The 23,761-nt window shown below is 40.6% G+C and overlaps 1 protein-coding gene across 3 annotated transcripts in view; it reads left to right on the top strand.

Annotated features, from left to right (window-relative positions):
• Positions 1-23,761, top strand: part of LOC306899710 (transcription initiation factor TFIID subunit 4) — a 61,765-nt gene that overhangs the window by 23,397 nt on the left and 14,607 nt on the right. For 2 of the 3 annotated variants that reach the window (XM_079466152.1, XM_079466153.1), the window contains 2 exons: positions 1,230-1,286; positions 12,910-13,032. In XM_079466152.1, the coding sequence (XP_079322278.1) occupies positions 1,230-1,286; positions 12,910-13,032 (180 nt within the window). Of the gene's footprint in view, positions 1-1,229; positions 1,287-9,191; positions 9,607-12,909; positions 13,033-23,761 lie in introns of those variants that run through there. The other variant, XM_079466155.1, reaches the window with a different exon arrangement.

A 23,761-nucleotide genomic window follows, 5' to 3' on the forward strand; every position in this document is an offset into this window, starting at 1 on the left:
ACTGTGTGTGTGTGTGTGTGTGTTTGAAACAGGGACGTATAGACTGTGTGTGTGTGTGTGTGTGTGTGTGTGTTTGAAACAGAGACTTATAGACTGTGTGTGTGTGTGTGTTTGAAACAGAGACTTATAGACTGTGTGTGTGTGTGTGTTTGAAACAGAGACTTATAGACTGTGTGTGTGTGTGTGTGTTTGAAACAGAGACTTATAGACTGTGTGTGTGTGTGTGTGTGTGTGTGTTTGTGTGTTTGAAACAGAGACGTATAGACTGTGTGTGTGTGTGTGTGTGTGTGTGTGTGTTTGTGTGTTTGAAACAGAGACGTATAGACTGTGTGTGTGTGTGTGTGTTTGTGTGTTTGAAACAGAGACGTATAGACTGTGTGTGTGTGTGTTTGTGTGTTTGAAACAGAGAAGTATAGACTGTGTGTGTGTGTGTGTGTGTGTGTTTGTGTGTTTGAAACAGAGACGTATAGACTTTGTGTGTATGTGTGTTTGAAACAGAGACTTATAGACTGTGTGTGTGTGTGTGTGTTTGAAACAGAGACTTATAGACTGTGTGTGTGTGTGTGTGTGTTTGAAACAGAGACTTATAGACTGTGTGTGTGTGTGTGTGTGTGTGTGTTTGAAACAGAGACGTATAGACTGTGTGTGTATGTGTGTGTGTGTGTTTGAAACAGAGACATATAGACTGTGTGTGTGTGTGTTTGAAACAGAGACTTATAGACTGTGTGTGTGTGTGTGTGTTTGAAACAGAGACTTATAGACTGTGTGTGTGTGTGTGTGTTTGAAACAGAGACTTATAGACTGTGTGTGTATGTGTGTTTGAAACAGACTTATAGACTGTGTGTGTGTGTGTGTGTGTTTGAAACAGAGACTTATAGACTGTGTGTGTGTGTGTGTTTGAAACAGAGACTTATAGACTGTGTGTGTGTGTGTGTTTGGAGGGCAGAGCCTGTGGGTGTAGAATCACTCACTGCCACACACGTGTGAACACACACACACACATACTCACACACACTCCCACATTCACACACGAACACACACGCACTCTCGCACACACACAAACACTCACACACTCCGTCCTTGACAAATCAGATCTGCCCTCATTCACTGCAACTATTTTAGTGCTGTAGATGAGCTCAGCTCACCAACACATGTTCACCTGCTTTCTGTTTCTCCCTCATTCATTCTACACCTCTCTCTCTCTCTCTCTCTCTCTCTCTCTCTCCCAGAGTCGCTCGCGGCAAGAAGATCCAGAACAGGCCCGTCTGAAGCAGAAGGCAAAGGAGGTGAGGATCTGATCATTATCGCTGACATTTCAAGCCTCCGCCCGATGAATTTTTCATGCCGTGCTACATATGTAACGCCATTTAAATTCTTGACTGGTGTTAAAAAGTTAAGAAATGATTTTCATTGATTGATGTCCTGCGTAAAGAGACGGATCTTTTCAAATGAGCGTTGTCCTTTTTTCTCCGCCACTCCGAGATGAGATTTAAGAGATGGAATGAGGATGTGATTGGGATCAAGTCTGAGGTTTGGCAGCGGCCATTAGCATCATGAAGACTTTTGATCCGCTCTCGTGGTTTCAAAGAGAGAGAATTAGCAACCGTGACAGTGACACAACGCTGATAATGTGCTAACATGAGACACGGATTGTAAATGAAGAGCAGTTCTGCTGAGATCATGTGTTTGTGCTGTTTGAAGAAACAAACAGTTTACAGCAGATGTCATCTGAACATACAGATTGATAACTAAAGCTTTGATCTTTAAAGGACATGTCATGGTGTTACTTAAGTCTCCTGTGGGGCTTTTGGATGGTTGCTATGGTTTTCTGGGCGTTTGTCAAGACTGTTGCTATGAGGTCACTCACAGCCCTGATGCACTTTCTCATTGTCAGGTCTCTAATTATTCACCTCATGATTTACAGACTGAACGTGTGGAAAGGTAACTGAGCACCTGTCATCAACAAACCATTAATTCATCATCAGCCCGTTCTCTCTCTCTCTCTCTCTCTCTCTCTCTCTCTCTCTCTCCTGCTTCACATTAGTGCTAACCCTTCACAGTGGATCGTAGAGTTCCCATCAGTCTGTGCAGTATGTAAATGAGGTGATTTGTAATGGGCTCTGCCGGGGGCCGTGTGATCAAAGTGGATCTCCGCCCTGTTAAGTGGCAGGCCGCTCATCATCTCAACACAGCCAGATTAACTTTCCAACCCACCCAATGACAACTACTATAGCTCACACACACAACGTTTACCACTACACACACACACACACACACTCACACACACACACTCACACACACGCGCTCACTCAGACACACACACACACACACACACTCACACACACGCGCTCACTCAGACACACACAGACACACACACACTCACACACACGCGCTCACTCAGACACACACACACACACACACACACTCACACAAACACTCACACACACGCGCTCACTCACTCAGACACTCACACACATGCGCTCACTCACACACACAGACACACACACGCGCTCACTCAGACACACACACACACACACACACACACACACACTCACATACACGCGCTCACTCAGACACACACACACACACACACACACACACACACACGTGCTCACTCACACACACACACACACACACACACACACAGACACATTCTATTTTTTCATTAAATGTTATTGAGATTTTAAAGGGATACTTCACCCAAAAAATCATTCATCTGTATAAATGTCTTTGTTCTGAAGAACAAAGTTTGCGCGCGCGCGCGTGTGTGTTTGTCAGACGGACAGATGTTGTTTGATCAGAGCGGCTCTTCTGTCCATCCGTCTTTTCCAGCCCCTCACAAACATCTGATTCCCTGTAATATCACCCAGTGCGGGAATCTATTTCCGCAATTCTCAGCGATGCCCAGCGGTCAGATGGGATATTTTTAAAATGCCCTCAGTGAAAATCAATGGCCAAAAAAAGTGTCATGAAGCCAAAGCGGGGCGGCACCCCAATCAGCAGAGCCTCCCGCAGAAACCAATCTGAAGAGGAAACAAGAGATCGCCGGGGACACATGACAAATCGAGAGAGGAACCGGGCGAAATAAAGCGAAAGAAGCCGCAAATACACGGTGGAGAGCGGACGAGAGGAGGCCTTGCAGATACATCACTGTGTCAGCTCACACAGACCGTCTGCGGCCACAGATTCATCATCTCTGCCCCGGTCTCAACACAAGAAGAGAAGGGCAGAGGACGCAGAGTGACCACTGCTGACCACCTGGGTAAACCACAACAGCCTCCGGCCCGGCTCGCCCGCGGCCCGCGTGTCACAGACAAGGACAAAGTGACGGTAAACGCTTGCGCTCGGTGCTGCTAAACGGCAGAGTTTATAGAGAGGACAGAACACACTGAACCAGAGAGAACAAACATTTCTCCATCATCGGATGATATTTGTGTTCTTGTGATGTGATTCGGTTCAATTGAATCTCTTGGCTCATTTTTTGCAGTCGTGTTGGTTCTGTTGACTGTCTTTGTTCGAGGTGTAAAGTGAGAATTTGTGAAATTAGAAACATTTTTACACGCATAGAAACTAAAACTGGTCTGGGCCCGTATTCAGAAAGCTCTTCATTTAGCTTAAAAGCGATTCAGGACCAACCTAACACCAAGTGTGGCTGCGTCCGAAATGGCCTACTTCCATACTATATAGTAGACGAAAATGAGCATGAGTCACGGATAGTATGTCAGAAACCTCAGTATTCAAAAAACTGAAGGTTAGTTACCCGGATGCTCCACTACTTCCACAGAGATTGGTGAGTGTGGATCGGATGGACACTTATCTATCCCATGATACAACGAGAGCTGAGCAACAGTCACTTTTCAAAAGTAAATCAATAGTGGAAACCTTTAAGGCGGACGTCTGTTTTTAATGTAAGTGCCGATAAATTAATTTCTCGTAACTATATGATGTTTTTATCAATGCTCACGTGTAGGTTGTTTACTAATACGTCATAGTTCAAAGAGCATACGGGTCACATGACCGTAAAACATGGCGGATGCAGTATGTCCGAAATGTATTCATACTAATCCAACTCATACTATATGGAACGTAGTGTTACCGTAACGGCCGATAGGTACTTATACAAATTCAGTACGTGGATGCAGCCAAAAACATTTATCTTAGTGAGGAGGCGGGGCTGACCCCGTTGCTATGTATGACACAGTCTTTTGAAGACTCTGATTGGTTGGTCGCCCAAGAAGAAAAATATTTTTTTAAGGATAAGGTCAAAGTCGTGTTTTTAATTACAGGTGTAATTTTTCCTGTTTGACCACACAGTGTGTGTGTGTATACAGTATCTATTTATGTATATTGTTTATTTTTGTTTACCATGTTGTTAATGTCATACTAAACGTATTTTATAGGAAAAGAAAAGCAACACAATACACAATTCTTCATTTGATCACTTTACTTACTGAAGATTGTGACCGAACCAAATGATCTCTGCTGCGTAATTTGGATTTTGTTGAATATGTTAATGTAGTGATTACTTCTATTTCTGGCGCTATGGCCTTTCTTCGCTATGTTGAGATGTTAGCGTGTCTGTCACAAACGCGATCACTCCACAATGTGTTTTGTCCATTTTGTCTGTTGCTATAGAAACTCTAAAATCTCTTAAAAGTCCTCTTCGCTACTCCTAACAATTTTGGACTTAAGAGCTCTTTTAAGGTTTAAGATGCTTTATGAATTACTTTTTCTTTATTAGGTTATTTTCTGTAATTTTAAGGGCAAACGGACATTTTTGAGTATTTTCTTAGAATTTTATCACAGAGATTTTTCTCATTAAATATTTCGATATTTAAGATTCATTTTTTTAAACGCAATATCTTATGAAATTAATTTTTGTCTTGAATTACGTTTTTATTCCTTTCACACAGCTTCTTGTTTTTAGCATAAAACAAACAAAATGCATTCTTTAAAGTCTAAAAGGCCTATTTAGTTTTTTGGATGTGTGGATATTTTAGCTGGATAATGAAAACACTGATAAAGAAAAGTATTTCTTTACAATGTGAACAGTGTGAATAGTTTATTTTTTAATATCATCCAGTATTGACAGAGAGTTTATGTCAGCGGTGAGTCACTGTAGTTTACCTCCTTCATCTGACCTGAATGAAGACAGTCTGTTTGTATTTTCTCATCTTTCTTTCATGTATTTCTCGTCCTGGTCTCCAGATTTCGTTCTGGTTTTATAGTCGTGTTATACTCGGGTCTGTCGGGTGGGAATGTCTGGGCTTTTCTCTTTAATTCGTTCTCTGGCAGTTTTTGTTTCTTTCTCTTTTGTGGTAGCGTTGCGTCGTGTGTCTAAACCGGAAGAGACACATACACGATACCCACAACCAGAGACACAAACATCCCATAATGCTTCTGTTCCTTCTAAAGAGCATACGATCCTTCAGGAATATGTGATGGTGTGATGGGAAGAGCTCGCTCTCTCAGAGTATGAACATTTATAACCCTGAACATAAAACATTCTGTCATCATTTACTCACCCTTGAGTCGTTCCAAATCTGTCTGAATTTCTAAGTTTTGAGAAAGATATTTGGAGGAATGCTTGTAACTAAACACATCTTGGACATCCCATAGTAGAAAAAAAGAAGATATTTTGAAGAAGGTAGGAAAGCAGTTCTCGGGCACTTTTGACTATCGTTGTCATTTTTCCTCCTATGGGAGTCAATGGAGGCCAAGACCTGTTTGGTTATAAACATTCCTCCAAATATTCTTCTCTGCGTTTAACCAAATCAGAATATGAATACAGATTTGTAACAACTCGTGGATGAATAAATGATGACAGAATAAATGATTTTTGGGTGAAGTCTCCCTTTAACCCCGAGTATTAAACTCCTACATCATTTACACAACAGACAGGAATGACAAAACGATTTGTACATTTTTCAGATGATGAGTGTTTTGCATTTTTCAGATTTTTTTCTTTTTAGTTTTGGTGTGATGGATTGTGTTTCCATGCGTCACATTTATATATTTTAAAAGACAGACGAAATGATAGAGATATAGAAATGTGTGTCGACGGTCAATTTGTATTCACTTGTTTATGGTCACACGAGGATCTTCTGTAGGTTTCACAGCAAGTCACACAACAAACACAAGAAAAGAGGAGTTGAAAGAAAAAGCTTGGAAAAAGAAAAGAACGATACTTTAGCAATACCTTTGGCATACCTGTGTGTTTTTGTGCTGTAATGAGAGAAAAAACAACACAAAGCGAGATTTTGCCTGCAAGCGAGCAGTGAACGGTTAAAGGCCCGTGTGCGAGGGTGTGTGGTCGCCTGTAGTCGGTCTTTCTCTTTGTACGTGGATCTCTTTGGGATGGTAGCAGCGGGGGAATCAGAAGTAAAGAACTATACATGTTTGGGCATGAGCCGATGTGCCTGAGAACACTGAACGAGAGAGAGAGAGAGAGAGTTTGTTACTGTGAAGATGAAAGTGTCAGTAACTTCAGAAGAAAATCCCTCTCAGTGTGAGTAGAAGTGACGTACATTGATTGTAAACGTTGGATGTTAAATTTACATCATCTTCCACTCATTTGGGCATCGGTGAGTTTACATGCATAAAATAAATGGATTTCTATCAAAACTCAGCGTATAAAATAAACCTGTTTTCTCGCGTTTACATGCATATCAATAAACCGGCTGTACATGCAAGTTTCATGCGTGCAGTGACGTGGTCAACATAGATAGACTATAATAAAAAATACTGCAGGAAATCATTCAGAAGCAGTAATGTTACCTGCATACGCAACAATGGTTTTTCGTTTTGTCGTTTCTACATCTACTGCATGATCCGAGAGAGGACTTTTTTATGCGTTATTTTACTGTTACTTCCGCTTGGGACTTTTACAATTATGCCATCAGACATGCGCACATAAACAAAACTGAGAGAACAAATCCGAAAAGGACTAATGGGCTAAAAAGTTTATGACCTTTCCCCCATCAAAGAAAAGTGTTTGATGCATTTACATGAACTTACACGTTAGCAGCTGATTAAACAAAATCGAAGTAAAGCCGAGGTCAGACTTGACTTTGCGAATGCGAAAATGTGCAGGCGCGATTCCTCCCTTTTTCACATTTCTGTATCGAGAGGTCACGCTGTGACGTTCTGATCTTGTATTGGTCTCACACACTCAGGTGATGTGAATTTGCAGGTTGAACTTTGCTACGCAGCGAAATGCGAAATATCGTTGGACGGGCTTGCGTTTCAAGTCTGTCGCATTGGCATGCATATGAATTGAAGTCAATGGAGGGAAAAGTCAAGTGTGAGCGCGGCCAAACATTTCTAAAAGTGGGAACAAGACCAGCGTGTGACATTCATTTAGGTCATCGTAGATCTGCAGATGTATTGCTCATTGGTCCCTATTGATGAAACGCAAACAGGAGATATTTCTGTGTGAAAATAACAAAAACAATTGCAAAGAAATAACTGTTCACACATTAATTCCTTCTGCTCTTGTTTCATAAATGTGGACCAAAATGTTTTGCCGTTTTAAAAAGTACACTTTTGTCATTATTAATGTTTATGTCTATTTTTCTGACTGGTAACATTCATCTTCTGATGTCACTGTGACCTTTGACCCTTTACACCTCTTAGCCCGAGGTCACACAAGACAGCGTTCGACTTCCACCTCCCGTAGTCTCCAAAGCGAGTGTCATCTGTAGGAAAAAGCAGAAAGAGAGATATCCGCTTCAGAGCGAGACTTGTGAATGTGCCGCCCGTTTGTGAACGTCACCGGTTGTCATGTCGGGTAATTAGAGAGCGGCGGCGTGATTCACCTTGTTAATGAGAAGGACTCGTGCTCCCATGGCCTCGGGCTGAGACAGAAACGAGAGATCCAGAGAGCCCTGCAGTCTCTCTCGCTCTCTCTGAAGATTCTGCGGTTTTGATTCCAAATGAATAAATCATCATCCTCACGGTGCACGCGACTCTCTTCTGTCGCGGATGCAAATTACACCTGATCAATAGACGGGTGACGTGGCACAGATCTCACAGAAGAAAGACCGAGAGAGAAATGCTTGCCCAAGCAGAGCCCAGCGTGTCACACAAAACCTTTTCTAATGATCTCCTCTCATGTTGCTAGAAATGTTTTTCTGACATATAATAATGTCAGTCCTTTAAATCCAATACTACAGCTACTGATATGAACACATTGCGTTTGTTGTTTTCATTGGCATGAAGTGAAAAACTCTGAGGATAACTCAAGTGGAATATAAGCCAAGGTCATACGTGCAATTCTGCATGAATATAATTGGTGTTTTAGGAGCAGGAAGTGACCTCATGAGCCCGTCCCCGGGGGGACGCCCGAGGCATTTGTGTAATTGGGCTTTGCCTAAAACTCAAGGATTCCATTGAACTCTCATCCTTCAGAGAGCTGGTTCAAAACTTCAAGACTTCGGAGTTTTTATCTTCTGTGTTTCTTTTTCTTGAGGTCAGCGTGTCGAGTCCTGTTTGACCCCGGGGTGGATGCACATGACACGTCTGATAGATCAATGCTCGGATTCAACTGGGAATGCTCGCAAATGTGTCTGTTTAAATCGTTATCATTACAGACATTGAGCTGCACTACGCTTTAGTCTACAGCTGGATTCAAATTGAATCCCATTTGATTCAATGTCATTCTCGATACATTTCTTTGTATTGTCTTGACTTTGAATTCCCAGTATGAATGAAGTGTTGTTGTGGTTCAGTTGGTAGAGCATTGTGCGAGGTCATGGGTTTAAATCCCAGTAAACATGCTTAAAGTTTATTCGCCCTCATGTCATTTCACGCCTTAATAAGTTTCTTTCTTACGTAGAACACAAAAGATGATATTTTGAAGAATGTTGTTGACGGAACAGCGGCGGCATCCATTCACATGCATTGGTTTTGTGTTCGGTTACCAACTTTCTTCAGAATATCTTCTTTTGTGTTCTGCAGAAGAAACTCAGACAGGTTTGAAATGACAAGCGGATGACAGAATTTTGACATAAATATCATTTTTGGGAGAACTATTAATTAACCAGTGAACCTGATTCATGAAATAAAATCCCCACATTGAAGAAGCTGTTATGAAAATGTTTACTGTTGTGCACATTATTTTTATCCAAAGTGAATCACGTTGCATCTCCACATACAGTTTACATTGCTCAAATCTTTTGTTTCTGATGAAGGTATTTTGGTGGAGGTTGGCCTGTTTAATCCAGTGTCTTGGGGCAGGAGGGTAAAAGGGCAGATTTTGCCCCCTAATGGTTTCTGAACATCACCGTTGGACGGCGAAACCCCCCGATGCTCTCGGTTCCACTCAGACACAGACATCTGTCTGCAGGCGTGTGTTTGGTGCCGCGGGCCGCTGGCCTGAGGACTGAAAGACAGAGAGAAACAGAAGGTTTTGTTACACACGAGCCGCTTTTGATTTTAATTGTGTCGAGTGAAAGTCAAATCTGAGCTCAGTTTGAGACATTAGCCAGGTTTTCATTACAGATTTGCGCAAAATTTAAGAGATGTTTTCTAAATGTCGATTAAAATTAGACTGTGTTTCCATTAAATGATGTTATGCGATTAAAGTGTATTTTGATTCTTCCCGCGATAAGTCATTCTGTACTTCTTCTTTGTAGAAAACTGAGAAGCAGATGTAACACGCACAGTTTCTACCAAATATTATTATTCCCATAATTTTTTTTTAAATGAAATATTGCAGCGTTTATCGTAAATAGTGGATCAATGTGTTTCATTCCCTTTTTTTAACCGGTTCGCCTCGTAATCCCTAGTTAATATCTGAAAATGCACTTCTTTCCTGTAATGGATGTCCATATTAGATGACGAATGTTAGACGGCTTGGGCGGAGCATCCCATAACTCCTCCCCTTTGACTGTCAGTCCACCGCAAGTTCCATTTCAAAATGCAACGGCTGTTTTTGTACACCCAATCAAATCACAGAGAAAGACAAAAGCCACGCCCACCATTTTTCTCATTCGACATTCCATTTCACTCCTAAATGTATCAAAATATGGAAGTACATATAACAATTGCAACTTCCAGTCTACGGGGACTTTAATCTTGCGTACCTATAGAGTTGCATTGCATACTTTGTATCTACAAAGAGTATCTACTTTGACAAGATTTATAAAAGATACAACAGTACGATTATTTCCGAAAAAAAGCCCGAGCACACAACACATCATTGCATTATCCCTGCATAACTGTTGATTCACTATAAGTTTGTGTTGTTTACATTGTGCACGTATGCGCTGATTGCCAACAAAACACAGACGTATGACTAAGTTTAACATGTCCGGCATCTTTTAGCACTGGGACCGGTGCTCCACCTCTCCATCTATCAGTTTCAAACCATCTGAAAATCCAGCGTTATATTCTCCGTTTATATAACATCCATCACTGAAACGCAGTGAACAAACAAACACAGCTGAACTTCAGTGCAACGAACGATGGGCGGGTTGATGCGTGGCCGTGCTTTTCACGGAGAATTATGCAATAAGGGACTAAGAAAAGTTGTTATGGAAGCGAATCTTTCCGAAACCTAAGGGGGTGGTTCAAGCTCAGAAATACTGAGCTATATGTCCACATATACGTGTGTTTTGACAAGTTGATCATGTTAAGGACGAGAAGGCAGCATGTTTAACATTTTAAAGAAGTCAGAATGCATGATAAAACCGTTGCACCACCCCTTTAAAAAATGTAATCTGTCATTTTTCTTTTAATATTGTGTGCGATGTCGCATCGTCAGATGATAGATGCAAAGCATTTAGACAACATGTGCCTTGGGTCTGACAGATCCCTTTATTCTTCAGCGTACACATTTGTCAGTGTATTTCTTTACAGTGTTAAATATAATGGCATTAATATTAGCCTGGTGTTGACCTTTATTGTCTAGAAGTACAGACTCGCATCAAACGGCAAGAGCTTTGGCTTTAGGGAAAATATTTTAGTGGACCCCAAAAGATATTGATCAAAGCATGTTCAGATTTCGTAGTTGTTGCTGGTAAAGGTTATTGGTTTGTTTGTGTTGTTCGTTGTCGAAAGGTTACCTGAAAACAGCCAAAATAAAAGCAAACAGCTACTTAAGCTTGTTAGAAAAGCAATATTTATTTTGTGTGTACATGTGGCCGGTTGATTGCGTAATTCTTTTCTATGAGAAGCGTCGTTCTGTATATTTTACGCAGAGCAAATTTTCGCAATCATCCAATTTCAAGCGTTTATTTTTCAATCAATACTTGAGAATATATGAACAGTTAGCCAAAATCATTCTCATGAATATTTCTCCCCAGTAATGAGTTCAGCGGTTAACTAACTCTTCACATAGTTGAGCTATAATTTCCTTCTCGTGTCTGTCTGCTACACATCGGTCGATTCGTCTGTAATGGTGCCGCTCTGAGAGCTGGCAACACAGATGGCACGCCGGGACCTGCATTTATCAGAACGCCATAAATCTGAGAGCGAGGCAGCAGCCGGAGGCACCAACGGGCACGGAGTCTGGTGCCAACTGCCGCGCAGACGTGGAGACGCTGTGATCCTCGAGCGGGCTGTCGGTGGAATGAGATTATCTCAGGGGTCAGTGGTCTGTGTGTCGGGAGATGTGCTGATATGAGTCCTGCAGAGGATTGTGGGAAAGCAGGGAGTGTTATAGTTAACCCAGTCATTGATTATTTCACATTTCAAAGCTTTTGTTGAGCACAGAGGTGCTGCTTTTTGGCATACAATGAACATTTTTATTTGTGTTTTATTTGAAAGATATTTGTGTGTCGTTGGTGTGGTCTGTGTCGTGGCACCACAGAAGGCCTGACGTGCACTTTCCAGCTTGTTTGGCCTTATGGTGCCAGCACACACGCACACACTGCATGCGCAATTTAGACTGGGTTTTGAAAGCCAAAGCAATCTTTATAACACGCATTTCAGGGCCAACATCACAGACTCTCTGATCTTAACACACAGAATGAGAAAAGTACATGAAAGATTGCATTGATTGCTCTCTTTCTGCTGCGCTCTGCAACACACACACATGCGCATGCACACACACACAAAACCAGCGGGCACACGGCAGTACACTCCCTCACTGCAGACAGACTGTGACGGCTGTGTGTGTGTGTGTGCTCCAGGCTCTCACACGTCCTCAGAAAGGGTTGTGTGTGCGAGGCTGCCCTGCAGGAAACCCTGACATTACCCGAGGCATCACCGGCCCCTCTTACATTTCACAAAGTGAAAAATCACATTAGAGAGTGTGAGCCGCACACACATTTATATTCACACCTAATGTCTAAACACACTCGCTTCCATTTGAAAGGTTTAGGGTAGAAGACACCGAAGGTTGGCTGTCAGTGATTGACGCTTTGTGCGGATGACGATGTCACTTCCTGTTGCTATGCCGCGTTTCAAAGAGTAAAATGACACATTGTTGTCACGTGCTTTCATCAATGTATTTGCCGTGTAAACAATCTTTGTTATTTCTTGTTTTTGATGTATTAATGTTTGCAAATAGTGAGACAAATCTTGTTGATTTTTCTTCTGGTTTGTTTCTTAGAACTGCTGCTTGAAGGTCAAGTTGAGCACATTGCATTGTGGGATACGGTGTCCAGCTGAGTGTGTTGTGTTTATACGGCACGTTTTGTGTATGTGGGAGTTTAGAGGCTGTTTTTCGCGTCATTCCTTTTGTTAGAATCGTCCGACACATGAGCTGGAATCAATGTAGAATTACAGACCATTGGTCTCTGATTTCTTTCATCCCAACTTTTTGACATAAAGACTCAATGCCTCACTTCATTCACCTCAATGCATTGGAGTTTTCTATTATGTCAGGGATATAAACACAGTTCACATTATTGATATTACTTTATTTATTTTACGGCAGTAATATGATTTTCTTTTCATTTCCAGATGCAGCAGCAGGAACTCGCCCAAATGAGACAGCGAGACGCCAATGTGACGGCGCTCGCCGCCATCGGCCCGCGGAAGAAACGGAAGGTGGATTCACCCGGTGCTCCAACAACAGGCTCTGAGGTAAACAACTCACTGCGGGAATCACACGTTATTGTCTCTTTCTTTCTTTTACTTAGAAATGGGTTTTATCCCGACTGTATACTTCCGGGTACAGTATAACCTGTGGCGGTAAAGAGAACTTAACTTAAGCTTCTCTGTAAGTCAAGGTGTTCAATATATGAGTGCTGTGTCTTTCTTCACTTAAAATGTCAAATATTTTGTCAAAAATGCATATTGATTTCATTGTACTTGGGTATAGCAAAGTAAATGAGAAGTAAGTTTGTAAAGAACTGACGTGATGTGATGCAGTATTAACTTCAGGTCAGAAAAAATGTGTTGTGGTCTCTTTACATGGTCAGTCATTGTAAATGTAATTGTAAACAGTAATATAAAGTATAAAGTTTCAGTGGTATGCTAGAATTCCCCAAAACAATACAAACATTACATTTTATTGAGTGTTTTTATATAGGAGAGAAAACAACAGCAACATTGCTTTTTTCCTCCTAATGTTTGTCCACTTTCCCGTGTGTCCATCCCATGTGAGCATGTTTCAGTGTTTTCATACATATGGATCAGCTCTGTTGTGAATTACAGAGGATTAAACTCTACGCGCTGGAGATATAACTATGAGTGTTATATTTCCACGAAATCATCATGTTGTATATGAAGTCATAGAGTTGAGCTGCATCTGGTGAATGTTTAGCTTTGCTCCTGGAGTCCTGATGGATTCTGACTTATGACCGAATATAATGTATAGAGAAGAAATCTCACATAGCCCTGCAGAAAAAACAACAATAGAATGTGTTAAATAAGTTGTAATGGTTTTAAAGGGATTTGTGTTGGTTGGAAACTGGTGTCTACTGGGTATGTGGTGGATTCTATTGGTGGTTTTGTAATGGTTTTAATGGAAAGCGAATGGGTTGAAATGGTATTCTCTTGGAAACCGGATAGAAAATCCACACACAAGCAACCACCCCGACTACCTTAGCAACCACATAGCCCACCTTAGCAACCGCGCAGAGGTTATCGCTGTATTTACAGGAATCTTTCATTTAAATGAACCAGTTCTGTGGTGGTTTTGAATGATCATATAAATATTATAACCCTGCTGAGAAACCAAAAAGAAATTTTGTTGTTTTTACTTTAAGTCAGTTTACATCCCACCAATAGAACCCATCAGATAACCAGTAGAGACCATTATAGTTGTATATAGTAATACAATTCCCATTATAACCATTAAATCCAGTAAAACTTCTATTATTGTTGGGACAAAATGAATATGGCAATGATTTAGGGCCATTTAGTATATCATAAGATAGTGGTGTGCCTCCGTAGCAGTTTTTGTGTGTTTATGTTGTTTATGTCGTCTGTCAGACATCAGTAGATTGGGGTGAACAGATGAAGGTTGGACAGACAGCGGGTGGAATTTTAACTTATTTTCACTTTAGTTTCACCTCGTCTCATTTCTTCATTTCGTCTGGGGCCGTGTGCCGCCCCGCGGGTTTTTTTTCCTGCTTTCTCCAGAGCAAAGTGACTTTTCTAAGGGGGTCACGGAGCGGCCGCGGGCTAAAGCAGCCCTCCGCTGTATTCCGGCCTCCTCCGAGTTTCACTCTGGGGCTCGGCAGAGATTTGATCTGCACAGAAATGTGCCGCGGGGCGCCGGCTCGGCTTTATTTTGCCCGCTCTGATTGTTGGTGTATCTGGACTGTGTTCTGCTACAATAACCCCAAACAAAAGTCTCAGTGTCCGGAAACAGTCACCCAATCTGAGAGGAGGAAACCAGAGAGATGCTGATTCATTGGAGTTTTTCGGTCGTGTCTTATTTCGGTTTGCTTCATTCTCCGTCACATTTCGTGTTCCAGAAAGTCATGCGTGTTTTGATTTGATTTGTGATGTCTTCTTCACAGGTTACTCTGAATCGCCCGTCCTTCTCCTCACACGGTGTGCGTGTGTGACTGAAATCAGGTAACACTGGTGGCAGGGCGATTCTGGGTGTTTTTTACCTCTTTATTCAACCCCCACCCCTCACATCCCCCCGACACCCCCCCGTCTGGCTAGGCAGCATATGGCCGTAGGGCTGAACCTGATAGCCCATGTTGAGCGTAAGGTCTGTCTCCATCCTGAGCCGCCAGAGCAAACAAAGAGGCCTTACAGCGCTCCGAGGGATAGATTAGAGAGAGAGGCGGGCCCCTAACCGGTCCTGCCTAGGGTCATTTCTCAGGCAATAGCCACAGTGACAAACTCTTTCCTTTGGCTCTCTCTCACACACACGGCCTTTTGAAGTTCAGTACAAAGACGGTGTGTGGGACGCGCGGAGAAAGCGTGAACGAGAAAAGAGCAGAGAGAGTAAATGGGTTCAAATCGTGTCACTGTACAAGGGGTTCAATTCTCCAAAATATGAACTGTAAGTCCACAGGTGGATTTTTAAAAGCTGGTGATATCTGTTCTTTCACGGCATCACAGTTCATGAGGCCAAATCTGCTGAATGTGCTGGTTATGGTTCTGCATTAAACGGAATAGAAATAATGATGACTAACAGGTTTCCTCACAGGTACAGGTGGGCAATTCGGTGATGGTAACAGCACAGATATTAACATTTGATGGTTCAAATACCCATGTGAGATCTCTCTTCAAATTTACAAAGCATTTGTTTTATTTTTAGTGTATCATTTTTCATATTCAGGATTGTCATATCTGGCACATATTCCTCATAAATGGACAAATGAAAATAAAGTCACTATTTAATGTTCTATTAAGAAGCGTCCCTTATCCATTCATTGGGTATTATTGCTTCAGGGTTGTGCGTTTTATTTCACAAAAATCCTACAAAGTTTGAAGTTTCCCTTTTGTAAAATTGACGGTTTAGACTCTATCAACAAGGATTTAGTCAAATATAAACAGATGGTTCAATATATTCGTTACAAATTCATTCTCTGAGCTTTTTTATGTCACGTCCATAACGTTGGAATTGCCCAAGTCTCAAACCCAAGGAAGAACACTCAGTCTTGATCCCTTCCTAGTATTCTGAGTGGTTCTTTATTTATTGCGCAGGAGATTTGATGAGGTATTTCTGTTGCTTTCTGTTTAATCGTACCGACGTCCAGGAGAAATAAGTGAGATATTAAAGAGATCTCATCTGTTCACATCTCTTCATTCATTCACATCTGCAGCACGTGAAGGAAAATCTCTATTGTAACACAGATGAGTGCTTTAGCAAACATCACTAATTATTTCTGACCTGTGTAACGAATGATCAAAGTCAAGAGTCATTCACTATAACAGGGTGACAAGGAAAGAGGAAAAGAGCCAAGATTGAGTTGCCTTTTGCTTTTAGTTATAGATCAGAAAAAAGGTAGAACCAAAAGAAGAGAGAGAGAGAGAGAGAGAGAGCAGAAGGAAAACTGATGCCCTTTCCTCCAGCTAAATTAACAGGAATCACGTGGAAACAATCCGAGCCGGGGATGAAGGGGGGTGGAACCATTAAAATGCGCCCGGGGCGATGGACTGCGCCCAGTATCGCTAAAAATGCTCTCACTACAGATGTGCAGGCAGCCTCACAGGCACTCGCGCTCTTGTTCTATAGCTACAATTAAAATCAACCTCCCTGCCAAAAAATTGGACGGTGGAGAGAAAGGCAGACGTGAACATCAAAGACAGATTGAAATGTGTAGTCAGTAATAAGAATAGCCTCCGAGCCCCGCGGTTCTCCTCGCTCTTCTTGTTAATGAGAATTTTTGACCTCTGGTTTGTGAGTTAAACTTGTAATCTTGGTTAATGAAGTAAATCAATCCTAACTTGGACTCTTTCGGTTTCCTGCAGTCGTTGCGTTCGTTTGTACGTTGGTTTCGACGGCGATGCTCTTTCTTGTCTCCTCCCATGTTTCCCAGACAAACCGGAAGGCCATGGGTGCGTTGTCTGTCTGTGTCTCTCTGTTTTCACGTCTGGTTGGCGAGACGGTTGTAGTTTTAGCTTAAATGTTTACCTGCGATCTGTTTCATATAACTGCCTGAAATTGTGCACATCCGAAATATTTCTTTATCTTTATTAATGTTTTTCCACAATATAGAATATTATTAAACTCATCAAAACTATGGATTAACATTTATGTAACTTTTAAAATGATGTTTTTAATTGAGAAATCTATAGAATCATCTTTTCCCTTATTATTTAGTCCAAGTGATTTCATTTGTAATTTTTGTACAAAAAAAATTACATATACTTGTCTGCAAATATCAATTCAATCACTTAAAGGAGGAGTTCACTTCAAGATGTGTCCCCATTGACTTTCCATAGTCATTTTTCTATTCCTACTATGAAAAGTGGTAGTGGATGATGTCCTGGATTCATAGTAGTAATAAAAATGACTATGGAAAGTCAATGGGGACTTTTTTTTTTCAATTGAAAACATCATTTAATGATTTAAAGTTACATTTGTGTCAATCCATAACTTTAATGCGTTTAATTTGATTCTATAATGTGGAAAACATATTATTAAAGATAAAGAAATGTGACCTTAAACTTTTGGATGATAGTGTATTTTGTTCTTACATGTGCACAATTGTATGAAACAGATCGCAGGTAAACATTTAAGTTATAACCACAACCGTCTCACCAACCGGATGTGAAAGCAGAGAGAAAGTTGGGTGAACTTTCCTTTTTAGCAAACATCTTCAGATCAAAAGTAAAAAGAAGAAATGATCATGACCAGTTCAGTCAAATGTCCTAAACTTTCCAACAGTAGTTATTTGATCTTTTATCATTTCACGAGTATATCTCTGTTCACGGCAATCTCTGGTGATTTGTGTGAGGGACAGTAAACATCAGGTGGACCTTTGTGGACACGTGAGTCTGTTTTGATGAATAAATGAATCTAAAACCTGTCACGGGACTATACAAAAGATCACATTATGACTTCTCATTCTGCTCAAACTGAAGTTAACAACACATTACATAAACAAACGCATCATTTCCACCTCTCTAAATAAAACCGTCCTGTACAGATTAACAGATGATTTCATAATGAAAGATGTCTGATCTCACCTCATGATGAGCGTTTGACATGTATGTTTATAAAGCTTTAGCCAGTAATCATATACAATTCATATTTCACTCACGAGAGATGTTTGATAAATGCCCTGATCTGATCTGTCTCACTCGTTTTCCTTCTTTATTTATTTATTTCAATGGTCCTGCCAGCTGTACCGCACCCAGTGATTCAATGCAAATCCAACAGGCGTCATCCAGCAAACTTTTAATAAACAATATTCAGAAATGAAAACCGTCACGTGTTTGTCAGTTTGTTAAACAACAGAAAAAATAGTTTTTTCAGTACACATGTCATTGTTTGAAAGGTTTTACACGCCGCATGAGGGCCACGTCCGTATAAAATCCTCTAAGTGGTTTTGTGTGCAGCCCATGAGAGATTTGAGAGGATAGAGAGGTATGGAAGGTGCAATACATCACGTTGGAAAATGGCGTGCAGTTTACCGCGGTTTTCCCTCTGGTCCTGTAGAGAAGTACGGGGACGGGGCCAGACAAAAGCTCTTTGTCTCGCGCCTGGAGGATGGCCAGTTTGGATCGGTCAACAACACTGTGAAGTTTAATAGTATATGGCCTTCTCTTATACCTTGGAAAACAACATACCAGAACTTCAAGAGATCATGTTAAATCTCGATGACATGTAGTTGAGTTTTAGTAAATTACGACTTGACAGGTTCACATCACAGGCTAGGATTTAGCATGTAAACATTTATGAAAAACCATCAGTCTTTGTAATATTCAATCTGGCATTCACCATATTGCTGCCCATAAAAGCCTGATATCATAGTTAAATATACAGTTTTCACAACAAAGTTTATCTTAAAGCCATATCAAGATACCATGTTAAAGAAATTAATTACCTCCCTTGTTAATGTAGATATAATTAAGTTTCTGAAGAACTCATTTCACTGCCGTTTTGCCGTAGAGACTGAACAGCAATGAGAGCCAAATCTAGAATCTGCTGGTCAGGGATGCTGGGATAGATTCTCATCCCACGCTCATGTGAGAATACATCAGCTAATCTTTTGTTTCAACACTTTACACAACACATGCATGTTCAGGTTGTGTTTCAATTTTCTTTACATTATATTAGTCAATAAGTTTGGTTTCATTTGTTTACACTATTTACAGTTACAGAAATGGCCGTCTGTGTAATGTGTCAGACACATTATTATGATAAAGAAAACGTTTGTATGTGTGTACCTGTTATGTACCTTATTCTCTTGTTTTGATGGATTAATTCTGCAAATATGCCCTGTAAACATCTCTTTTGGCCACTAATATTTACTTTTTTACATTATTACCCTCTTCGTTTTTCGTTACAGTAATACAGAAACATTATTATTGTACTCATTTAAATTCGTTAAAAACGATTTATTAAGGCGGTGAGAATCTAAGAAAATGTCTCAAAAACAAATAGAAAAACTCAAATAAATGTCCTGAAATGTTGTGGTAATGAGAATATCTGGAGGGGAGGTTAATTGACATGATAGTCGTCTCACATCGCAGAAAATTACATTTATTTTAGATGTGTGACCCTGGACCAAAAAACAGTCATAAGAAGCGCAGGATGGCTAGCACCATGAGACACAGGATAGTAAAGTAAAGATCATGAAGATATTTAGTTAATTTCCTACCGTAAATACATCAAAAACTTTCATCTGGACATCTTTAAATGCCATTTTCTTAGCATTTAGATTTTTTTCACCCTCAGATTTGTGAGTTTTAAATAGTTTTATCACAGCCAAATATTGTCCGACCCTAACAAATCATACATCGATGGAAAGCTTATTTATTTATCTTTCAGGTGATGTATAAATCTCAATTTTGAAAAATATCCCCATCATTTTGGTTTTGTTTACATATTCTCACTTGAAATCATTTTGCATTAAGGTGTTGTTTGACCTCAGTATTGTTTCCATCAGCCTTCTGAATGTTTATTTGAGAAATGATTCTCGTGATGGTGGTCTTGTTGCGCAGCGCTGCTTTGTGACATTACTGCAAAACACTTTTGTTTTATCTATTAAAGAGTGTTGTTTCTTTCTGATTTTATTATTCGTGTCGGCTTGGTTGTGCCGGTGGAAAAGGTTGAAGCCGGAGGGCACGAACAAGTGGAAATGCTGGAATGATCTTTCATTAAAGCTGCCAGCACGGGAGGAAATGAGAGTATGGAAAGAAAGCGTATAGATGTGTAGAGTCGGCAGAAGAAAAGTGCCAACATCAACATTACCAAACTCCTGCTTAGGTTCTGATTTGATTCAGATATTCGGCACAGTCGGAGAAAACAAATGTAATGTGAACACTGAACACTAGTTATTTTTAAGTCATATACTGTATGTTAATATGAAAATAAGTAAGTACCGTAACCAAACTCAGAGTTTCATCTCCATACATTTTTTGCTGGACTTCTGGTAGCGGAGGTAAGTGACTTTTAATATGAAAGGCCTTCGGGGTCTGTGTTCAGGAAAGGTTTGATTAAAAGTGGAGAACCGTATTGTTTGCAGATGGAGGAGCTTCAGGAAGTTTAGCGTGAAGACGACAGACCCAACACATCACCTGTCTTCCACCAGAGAGATTATAAAAGACATTCAGTCATTCTGTTTGCAATTCTGTGAGACTGAAATCTCAAAAGAGACGTTACAGAGCATTGAATGAGTTCTCGTCCGGCTGTTATCTGGTCGAAACGGAGAATTGTTTTATAGCTCATTCGATGGAGTTCTCAGTTGTGTTTTATTTAGAGATCATCTTAGTCTCAGATGTTTCTCCTAAAGTTATTCAAGAGAAATAAAAAAAGAATCAAATGAGATTGTAATAGTTCAAAAAACTGGATGTGATGAGAAATGTTATTAATGTAAATGATATTGAGATCTTCTCTAATATTGACTTTCGATTGCAGACGAGACAAATCTGAGCTCAGTCTCTTCTCAAACTCTCATGACAGATAGACACATTTGTCACATTTCTTTTCTTCAAGAAAAATATCTGAGACGCAGATGAGATTTGCTCTCTTTTGAATCTCACTGATGTTTGGGAGAAATAATTTAGTAGTACAGAACTGAAATGATGTTGTCAGTATATCTGTCAGTGATCTCTGAACTTGACCATCTGGTTTTTATTTTAAATTCATCATTATAGTTTTACTCCATGTGTCTGATCCGGGCGGTCGATCGAAGCATTCGTGTAGCGTCTGTGTAATTATGTCACAGTCATTAAGTTCATTAATGAGGGTTGATTTTGTGGCGTTTGATGTGAGCCACGCACCAGCCGGATCTTTACATTTCCAGTCAAAATAAATCCGTCCATTAATAAGCCTCTTTTCTTGCTTAACCCAGCGCCGCTGACCCGTGCCAAGCACTACTCTCGTGATCTCGCCACAAATCCTCCGCCGTGTTTTATAATAAAACACACTCGACGTGTCCGGCCGGCTGAATTTCTCCCCAAAAGCAGCCCTGCAAAACAAATCTCCAGTCATCTCCCCCAGCGTTTCTGCACGAGCATATGGCGTGTAGATTGTGTTTTGATGCAGCGTGTTTTTCAAACGTTAGGGTTGAAACACACGGCACGGCTAAAATTAGCCGTGAAGCGGGCTGGAGTGAATACACAAGCCAATCCATTAGCGTGGACGGGTTATTGGCTTGTTTTGCCTCTTCTGAGGGCGGCCCATTAAAAGTGGTAATGCGTGCCCGCAGCTCAGCCCGAGGGGGTCGACGGAGGCCAGGCAGGAATATTTCACATGCATCAAGCGCTGAAATTAAATAGACCAATGTTCTCGAAAAAGACTGAAGTACATCTCTTTCTGATGTGCGTCTCGGGCAAAAAATTCATTGATCTTGGAATGTCCCTTGGCAATTATAAAATATTAAATCCGAGTCACACTTTTTTGGCTCTGCTTAATTCCTTCTCTCTCCTTTGCTCACCCGCTCTCTCGCCCGCTGTTAACGGCTTCCTCCATTTGATCAATTTTAAAAAGTTAGCAATGTTTTCTAATGGAAAGAATCCCACTAGTGCTGCATAAATGATGTGCACGCTCTGTTTGTACTCGTGTAACTCCACGCTTCTTTTTCTCATGATAATGCAGCGATCGGTGGTTTTAAAACACAGAAATGGGTCACTGGTTTGTTTACATGTGGTCACAGACAACAGAACAATTGAATAGTGGATGGAGTGAACTAATCGTAAAGAAGTCGGTCACCATTTCGTCACCCTCGGGTTGTTCTAAACCTGTATACATTTCTTTGATCTGATCAACACAAAGGAGGATATTTTGAAGAATGTCGGTAACCAAACAGATCTCTTCCCCGTTTACTGCCATATAAATGCTATTAGAGTCAATGGGGGATGAGATCTGTTTGGTGACTGACATTCACACAGATGTCTTTCTGTTCTTTTTCATTTGTGCAGTTGGAATAGTCAAAACTTTTAAGAGAGAAGTAGTTGGTGATTATTTATCTTTGTGTTGTTTTGGCAGGAATGTCTCGTGGGAATGTGGCTGAAACTAACACAACATTTGACCGCTTGTTGGTTCCATCCAATAACAAAGACAAATCTCTTTAATATCTCAATATTGGTATTTCTCTTAAACATTAAAAACTTTTGCTTCAGTCTCTTTTGACATCTCTTAAAGACATCTCTTAAAGACAATGTGTCAAACTCAGCTCAAGATTTGCAACCAAACATCAATATTATTGAATTGATTGACTATAAATGAATTCAAACATTTCTTATCAAATTGACCCAAATCCAGCTTATCTGCATTCATATATGGGTTTTTCATTTGATTGTCTTCCATCATTTCAGCGTATGGTGGTTTAGCAGCGGTTTGGGTGGATTAACCCCGTCCTCACACTTTCTGTGTCCTCTGAGACTCGAGCTGTTCGTGGCTAATTGGCCAAATAATGAAATGTAAGCGTGATGTTAATAAATGTATGCAGTCGGCTGTTTGACAGCGTGCACAGTTCATTAGAGTCGGTGTGTGTTTGTGATTCGGGTAATTAAGATTTAGAATCGATGCGTGAATGCATAATGTACGAGTCAGTAAACCGTGGGTTTGTGCCGTTCAGTCTGTGAAGGGATTTCTACTTCAGGACTCACGTTAACTCGCACGTTTTACAACGTTTTCTTTTCCCCGCTCGCCTTTCTTTTCAGGACGAAACAAAACGCTTAGGAAATGAACTTGTTTTGAAGGTTTTTGTAAATAATGAAGGTATAATGATGAATTCAACTCTGTTCAAAGCTGCTGTTTTAAATCTGTTAATGAGTTAAAACAATAACGAATGTCAGACACCCCAAACAAAAAATAGTTTCCGCGTTTTTACCACAAATAAAAAAAACACGATGTCTACAGTTAAGACATGGTAACCACAGATTAACCATGGTGTTTGTTTTAAAACTGTGCTATGGTCAATCTGCCATGGTCACTGCACTTTTACTGTAGTAAAGATGTTGTGTGAGTGCACAGGTTCAGTATAAATCGTCCCTTTTTTCTCTACCGGCTCAAGTCATTGTACATCGTACAGAAGTTCTTATTTCTTCTCTCGTGTTGCTGTGTGATGAATCCGGACATGTATTTTTAAACAATCTATAAATTATGTATTGTGAGGGGTAATGAAGAAAAGTTGAGCGATCTCTCTCTGGATCTGATGTTCACGTGCTCCTGGAGAGCATCACATCACTCATTAAACGTGAGCTGAAGTGATATTACATTGATGAG

The sequence above is a fragment of the Barbatula barbatula genome (assembly GCF_947034865.1).
Source record: "Barbatula barbatula genome assembly, chromosome: 10".
In the NCBI taxonomy this organism is placed as follows: domain Eukaryota; kingdom Metazoa; phylum Chordata; class Actinopteri; order Cypriniformes; family Nemacheilidae; genus Barbatula; species Barbatula barbatula.